This window comes from Perca fluviatilis, chromosome 15, assembly GCF_010015445.1.
Source record: "Perca fluviatilis chromosome 15, GENO_Pfluv_1.0, whole genome shotgun sequence".
Lineage (NCBI taxonomy): Eukaryota > Metazoa > Chordata > Actinopteri > Perciformes > Percidae > Perca > Perca fluviatilis.
The window spans coordinates 36,627,887-36,635,907 of NC_053126.1; the positions used below are offsets into that span (position 1 = coordinate 36,627,887).

General features: G+C 39.3%; 1 protein-coding gene across 1 annotated transcript; it reads right to left on the reverse strand.

Annotated features, from left to right (window-relative positions):
• Positions 1 to 1,674: 1,674 nt before the first annotated feature.
• On the reverse strand, positions 1,675 to 6,803 carry LOC120574983. The gene is made up of 3 exons (XM_039825531.1): positions 6,741 to 6,803; positions 4,140 to 4,226; positions 1,675 to 3,194 (listed from the first exon to the last, which is right to left on the reverse strand). Exon 3 carries the CDS (start codon positions 3,138 to 3,140, stop codon positions 2,268 to 2,270), a length of 873 nt encoding a protein of 290 aa, XP_039681465.1. The 5' UTR covers positions 3,141 to 3,194; positions 4,140 to 4,226; positions 6,741 to 6,803; the 3' UTR covers positions 1,675 to 2,267.
• Positions 6,804 to 8,021: the final 1,218 nt, after the last annotated feature.

The window sequence follows — 8,021 nt, forward strand, 5'->3', positions numbered from 1 at the left end:
CAATTAGCCATCCATTTTTCGTAAACGGCCCATATTTGAGCCTTACATAGTTTATTTCTCGCATAAAAAAGTTTCAGAAGTGAATTTTGTAATTGAATAGCAGAGATCTGCGCGACCTAGATTCAGAAGACTACCTGATCTCAGGTCAGTTGTGTAGCCTATGTAAATGTTGGGGCGTGACCGTTCTCTTAATACACCCATGGGCTGACAAAGGTTCCGGTTTTTGGGAGGTTGACGACAACTTCCAGCTTTGTTGGGATTCGCCCGTTTTCAGCGGCAGTTTCAAAATATGAGATTTTCATAGTAAAGGGGTGTCAGTGGGATTTTGAGCTTCTATGTATGTCCTATTTACCCACCGAACTGTCGTTATTCAACTATGACAGGGTAAAATCGGTTTTGCATTCTATCACCCCTTTAACACACATCTCAGAACAGGCTCAGTGCAGCCAAACACTCACTGAGATAACACACACACATACACACACACACACTGTCACTCAGAACACACTGAGGGTAAAAACACTAGCGTCAAACACCAATACAGAAATTACAGTTTGAACAATTTGAGTGACTTGACACTACTCAATAGTTTATTTAAGGAAAAAACATACCAATGTTTACATAAGGTAAACAAGAAGGAATGAAAATCAGCAATATAGTATTCTTCAATATAGTATTTTATCTCTCGTAATTTATGGAATTACTGGGGAAAAAAACTACATAAAGTACATAACAGTAGCAGGGTATATAAGTAATAGGGTGACTAATCCTGCCCCTCTCCAGCATCATGTGGCAAGTTTTCTTCATCACATTGGACGTCTGCATCATCTCTAAATACTAATGAATGTGGTGTTTGTGTTTCTATTGCTTTCACCTCCATTACTTTCTGAAAAATAGTAAGAACACAGTTTTACTATTGTAAAGATATAGTGTTTTTCACTTTTTTTATAGCTGTGTATATAACCTCAGACATCTTACCTGGACATATTGGTATCTTTGCTCTTTTACCTGTTTCTCTCAAACGGTACAGTGTATAATTGTTTCATTCTTATATGATGTTTGTATACAAAAAAAGGCTTTCTGATCTTTCTCTGTATAAATACCATATATGTTCACTAACTAGTCTATAACTAGACACCTGCTTAGGCTTTCAGCTAAAATTCCAATCAGCAGTGTTTGATAGGCACCAGACTGAAATCTATTCTGTTTTGAATGTGTGGTTAACAGTTCTGACAGCATAGTGTTAGCATCTGAACAAAGTGCTGTAAATCTACAGTGTTGTGCACGTTGTGGTTAAAGTCATGGGATAAGTGTGTAGAGTTTTGAAAACTGTGTTCAAGCAATGAAAAACGAACTAGAGTTTGGTCCACATGAACTGCTGCTGTGTAGACTGTAGTTAGAGTCTGGTCTACATGAACTGCTGCTGTGTAGACTGGAGTTAGAGTCTGGTCCACATGAACTGCTGCTGTGTAGACTGTAGTTAGAGTCTGGTCTACATGAACTGCTGCTGTGTAGACTGGAGTTAGAGTCTGGTCCACATGAACTGCTGCTGTGTAGACTGGAGTTAGAGTCTGGTCCACATGAACTGCTGCTGTGTAGACTGTAGTTAGAGTCTGGTCTACATGAACTGCTGCTGTGTAGACTGGAGTTAGCGTTTTGCACATGTGACTCCAGTTGTGCCCACTGTCGTTTAGCAATCGAAAAAAAACTGTAACAATAAATCAAAGATGAAGATAAATTGTGTGCGTTAAGGACCATCAAAACATCACGAGAAAGTGTGTGTGAATGCTGAAAAACTATCACTCTAAAGAAGCTAAATACACATCTGTTATAAACTCAGAAAAGAAATGAGCATAAAACTCAAACAGTGTCTCTGTGCGTGTGTGTGTGTGTGTCTGTGTGCGTGTCTGTGTGCATGTGTTCTGCAATGATATGTCAAAAACTCATTAACAATAAATCAAAAAATTAACATAAATTGTATGTTGAGGGCAATCAAAACATCACGAGAAAATGCTGAAGAGCTATCAGTCTAAAGAAGCTAAATCCCCCCCCCACCCCTTTATAAACTCAGAAACTGAGTCAGGTCATAAAACAGCACAATGCCATAAAACGATAGAATAATAAATGTAAAATCATCATAACAAAGTATTTATAATGATTACTTATTAAATGCACTGCATCAGTGTCATTCTTCAGCTATGTGTCATCAGATTAAAGACCATGAAGATGAAAATGCCTGTGCATCTCTTCAGATGTATCGGCCTCTTTCAGTACACCTTTAAGTATCCTCTCTGATCAACCAGCATCTGCAGGTTCTGTTTTACATCACAGAAGTAACGCTCAATGTTATACTTCTGGCTCATGTACCTCTGATCATAATAAACATCAAAGTATTCAACATGGCTGGCATGAGCTATGTGATACACATTTGACTCTTCATCGACCAGACGAGAAGGGGCTCGGAGATTACGGCACTTAGCCTCGATCATTTCCCTGTGCTCTTTGAACAGCGTGTCCAGGTCTCTCAGGTAAGTCGAGAGGAGTCTCTCCACAGGGTCGCAGGTTTGAGTCCCTCCGAGTCTCACCAGGTGAATCAGCATCTGGACATGGAAGGCTGCCCCGTTCACCCAGGCCTTCAGAGCCTGAGACGACATGTGGCCGTCCTTCACCATGGAGTTCTTCAGCTTGGTGAGGGCGGTGCTCAACTGGACCTCGATCCGTCTGATGTCAGTCACCAGTTCGTGGTCGTTTTTGATGTGCATCACGCATCTCTTCAGGCACTCGTCGATCTGATCCCAGACCTCGGAGGCCTTCTCCTCGGCAAACACGCTCCGCAGAGCGTCCTTCGTGCTTTCCTCAGGAAGACTGGGGTAAAACGAGTCGATGATGATGGAGATGGCCATCGTTCCGAGGCCCGCCAGTGCAGGAGCTGGTGTCATGTTGCCCACTATCTCCAGCAGGCTCTTGATCAAGCCTGTAGCAACCAGGCCCCCCTCCATTTTCCTCTTCTTGTAGTGTTGGGTCAGAGTGTCTGAAGACGACAGACCTGTGAACATCACAATGGTCGTGTTGACTCTCAGATCTGGACCGTCTTTGATTTGATTCTTGAAATTCTCCATTCTGCTCTGCGCATCACCCATCTTCTTGTTATCAGGATCAGATCAAAGATGGAGGTTGTAGTTTTCTGGGTAACGCTGCAACACACAAACAGTGAACGTGCAAATTATCTTAGAACACCGTTTCTACTTTCATTGAAGCTTTGCATTAACTAGGATTAAAATGCAGTTCTGTTCCTGTAATGAAGTATCTTTAAAGTGGGTTATTTCGTCCTTGAGGCTCTGCATTCTTCTTTCACTACTACAAACAGGTTACAGACTTCAGATGAGCTGCTGAAGAGGATTCTAGTCAGTGACTGAACATGTTGGGCCCCATCTTGCACCAGGTGCAGCGCAAAGCCCGATGCAAGTGTCTTTGCTAGTTTGAGGCCGCTGTTTAAACAATAAATACACCTGCGCCCATCTGTGGCCCATGGGCGTGCTGGTCTTACAGGGAGGTGTGTTCAGGTGCATTCTGGGGGTGCTGGTCTTACAGGGAGGTGTGTTCAGGTGCATTCTGGGCGTGCTGGTCTTACAGGGAGGTGTGTTCAGGTGCATTCTGGGGGTGCTGGTCTTACAGGGAGGTGTGTTCAGGTGCATTCTGGGCGTATTGCTATCTTGAGGCAGTGGGAAGTGAATGGAACTAATGAAACTAATGCACTGCCTATAGGCGCATTAATAAAAAAAGCAGAAGCACACACACATGCAGAAGATTACTAATAAATATATTATGGTACAAATCCTCCATCAAATTAGCAATGCTCCAAGGTCCAAACGCGCCTGGCATTTAAAGGGAATGGGACATGACCCTCTGATTGGTTTATTGAATGTTACGCCCAAAACACACCTATGATTAATGAAGACACTAAGTATAACCCTTTTGAACCATGCACCCGGCACACAGACCTTTTTTACCACTGTCAAACTAGCTAAATTGGATTCGTACACGCCCTAAACACACCTGCGCCAGGCTCTTCACGCCGTGTGCTTAGATGGTTAAAATAGGGCCCAGAATCTGAAACCTGTAGACAGTGAAGTGTTTACCGTGGCTCAGAGAGATGTGGTCCAGTTTGTGTCTGCTGGAGATGTTGTGATGACTGTGCAGAGTGATGATGATGTTCCCCTGACCAGCTGCACCAGGAAAGAAACAAACACAAACACAATTGAAAAATGAAAATCCAGATAACGTATAAAAGTGGGGGAGTGATTTCAAGTGGAAAAAGCATTTATTAAATCCATAAGTTGTAGTTATTCAGTGACTAGTATCCCCCATACTTATTGGTGTGAATGCTGAAGGAACATAGAAACTACATTCAAACATCAAAATGTTCAGCTCGATTCAGAATGGTGTGCTACTATAATTTCCGAGATATTCAACGTTTAGCGTTTTTTTTTGGTTTAATGTATCTAAACAACAATCAATCATCACGAGATATATCATGGTCATATCTTGTCATGAACACTTAAGCCTGTCAAAAAAACTAAATCGAAATCCAACGATTATAGAAGTTATCTCACGTTAATGTTTTCGTACATAATATTTGGACATTGGGTTAGATTTGACCGTTTTAAGTGGTTATGATGAGCAATATAGGAGAGGATTTTTTTCGGTGATGATTGATCGTTGTTTAGGTACATTAAACCACGTTAAGCTTTTTCCATAGGCTCTAATGAAGCAGAAATGCTTTATGTCAGATAACGTCCATAATAATTGGACTTTGGGTTCGAGTTTTTGACAGTTTTCCGTGGTAATGAGGGGTAATATGAGAGAGAAATTTGGTGATGATTGATCATTGTTTAGGTACATTCAACCACGTTAAGCTTTTTCCATAGGCTCTAATGAAGCAGAAATGCTTTATTATTATATAATTGGACTTTGGGTTCGATTTTTTGACGCAGAAATGCTTTATTATTATATAATTGGACTGTGGGTTCGATTTTTTGACGGTTTTCCGTGGTTATGAGGGGTAATATGAGAGAGAAATTTGGTGATGATTGATCATTGTTTAGGTACATTCAACCACGTTAAGCTTTTTCCATAGGCTCTAATGAAGCAGAAATGCTTTATGTCAGATAACGTCCATAATAATTGGACTTTGGGTTCGAGTTTTTGACAGTTTTCAGTGGTTATGAGGAGCAATATGAGAGAGAAATTTGGTAATCATTGATCATTGTTTAGGTACATTAAACCACGTTAAGCTTTTCCTCGCCATAGGGCAAATGAAGAAGAAAACATTAACGTGAGATAACTTCTATAATCGTTGGATTTCGATTTAGTTTTTTTGACAGGCTTAAGTGTTAATGACAAGATATGACCATGATACATCTGGTTATGACTGATCGTTGTTTAGATACATTAAACAACATTAAGCTTTTTCACGTTAAGCGTTTAATGTCCCTGTCGTAACTGTTGGTCATTTCCTTCGCGAGCTCCTGATAAATGATGGCGTTTCTTAGATTTTGCTATCTAAAATAGCCATAATATTTTTCTGGTAAATTAAATTAAAAAAGTATCTTGTCTCCTCCTTTGTCCACTTACATCTGTTTTTGTTTTGCAAACAGAGCGGAAATACTGGGCGGAAATGAACTAAAACTTCTTCTTCGTTTTATCGCGGGTTGCAACCATAAAATGACCTAAAACTTAAACGCAATTCATTATTTATTCGGCAAATAACGTTTCCATCAGCGTTTATTGCATAAGCCATATATCGATCAAGAGAAAATCCGATGCATAGTTTCTTTGAGTCGATATTCATGAAATTCAATCGGATTTTACTGTTTCCATAAGGCATTTTTCATTCGATATCACTTAATTCGGATAAAAACATGTGGATGGAAACATAGCTTCTGTCTGTAGAATTAAATAAAAAGTAGTAAGGAATTATTTGGAGCAAATTGTCATCACTGAAATGTGCTTAACAATGCTCTTGAGTGTTTGTAGATTTTGTTGTTAGCTAAGAACAAATCCAAGATAAGAAAACATTAGTGAATGTCAGAATCTTCGTAAAAAGTGCATAAGTGGGGTTTAAGAACACATTTCTTTGTAAGAAGTCTAATCCTAGCATTTGGTGAATGAGGCCCAATGTTCTTAGGGAGGCAATCTGACTTTCACATGAGGCACAGTGAGCTTCCAAGTGAAGCCGTGTCCACCAACTGCAACACTGCCTCCTGTATTAAATCATACCAGAATTACCAGGAGAAGAAGAAAACAGGCCCTTTTTGGACAGCTACTGTTTTTTTTTTTTTAAATACAAAATTATTCCTTAAACTCCTACCAAGAACACTATCAGTCTTTAGCAGGTGTGATTTCTATAGAAAAAAAAAACTTTCACTGAAAAAAGACAGACATCAAGACAAAATGTAGATTGACATTGAAAAACCTATCATAATGCAAACAAATGTCAAAGTGAAATAAAATAGCATTGTGAGATTATAACTTTTTCATGTGTGTGTTTTTATATTTCAGTTCAACATTTTTCAGTGCCAATATTTGTTGTTTCAATGCCAATTTTTATTTTCAATACCACAGGTTACTGTCACTGTTCTAGCTCCATAGCAAGTTGCCATGGTATCAATTTAATTAGTCATGCAAGCAAGAAAATAACAGCCGATAATGTTAAGTAGTCGCAAAAGGCAGCCTTTTACCTGCTATCCTGTCTGCTGCTTTCTTGCTGTCAGACCGATAGGGAACTGCGTGGAGTTGTTAATGCTCCTTTGTAGTCCTGGTTCCCCAAGGTGAAGCAATTGCCTTATAAATAACAGTCCTCCCTACAGCCCCGCCCCCTCAACCTGCTCTGTTGTCACTGTAGTAGTTGCAGACAGTGAGCTTCCCAGCAGTAGCTCCCCCTGCTGTCCCTAAGGTGCCTCTGCACCCGTCTCGTTTCAGACCTTCCCACCAACCTTTGAGCCACGCCTCCTCTTTTACGTACCCTTTTGAAATGCCAAATGCTAAATCCAAATGGAAAAGCAGAATCTTAAAATATCAAAGGGCAATTGCCAAATGTAAAATTCAAAAGATAAAATTTCTATTTGAAATTATAAAGTGCAAAGACTTTTTCTATTTGAGATTTTAATATAAGTATTTACATTTAAGCTTTTGCATTTCACATTTTGAAAATGTTTCTCTTTTATTATTTCCCTTGCGATTTTCAATCAATAAAATATTTCAAAGATTTCAGTTCAGGAATTTATATTGAAGCTTTGCATTTTACATTTGACTTTTTCATTGTCACTTTAAATTTTAAAATGATCATTTTACATTTCAACTTTGCCTTTTCACTTTCCTTTTTCTTGTTTAAATTCAATAATGGCATGATTTTTCTAAGGCTGCCACCTCTTAGTCGATTAGTCGACTAATCGGTCATTTTGGTCTTAGTCGACTAAGATTTCTTTAGTCGATTAGTCATTTCTTATGCTTATTCATGCTTAATTACTTATTTCCAAAACACTTCTGAGCACATTTATGGTAAACACAATATTTAAAGTGGTGCTTTTGCAGGAGTAATTGTGGAGAAACTCTGTTTTACAGATGGTTAATTAACTACATTTATATTGTGCTTTTCTAGTCTTAACCACCTCTCAAAGCGCACAGCTCTGTCAATTAAATCAACTAATCGATTAGTCGACAAAATCGTATAAGTGTTAGTCAACTAAGAATTCTAAACCTGTCAGTCTACACGGAGTCCCGAGGAACAGACATCCAGTCAGAACACAAATTCCTCACAGCTCACAGCTCTGAACTGAGTGCATCACCTTTTACTGAAGGCTTTGAGTCATCTGTCTGTACAATTTTAGCTATAGTTTGAATATTCCCCAAGTGTGACTTTTGAGGTAAAGTGATCTTATTTGCTGTGGGATTCCCTATTGGGATTTTGACATAAGGTTTCCCTGTTCCTTCGATCTCCATAAGACCTTCCCCTACATCTA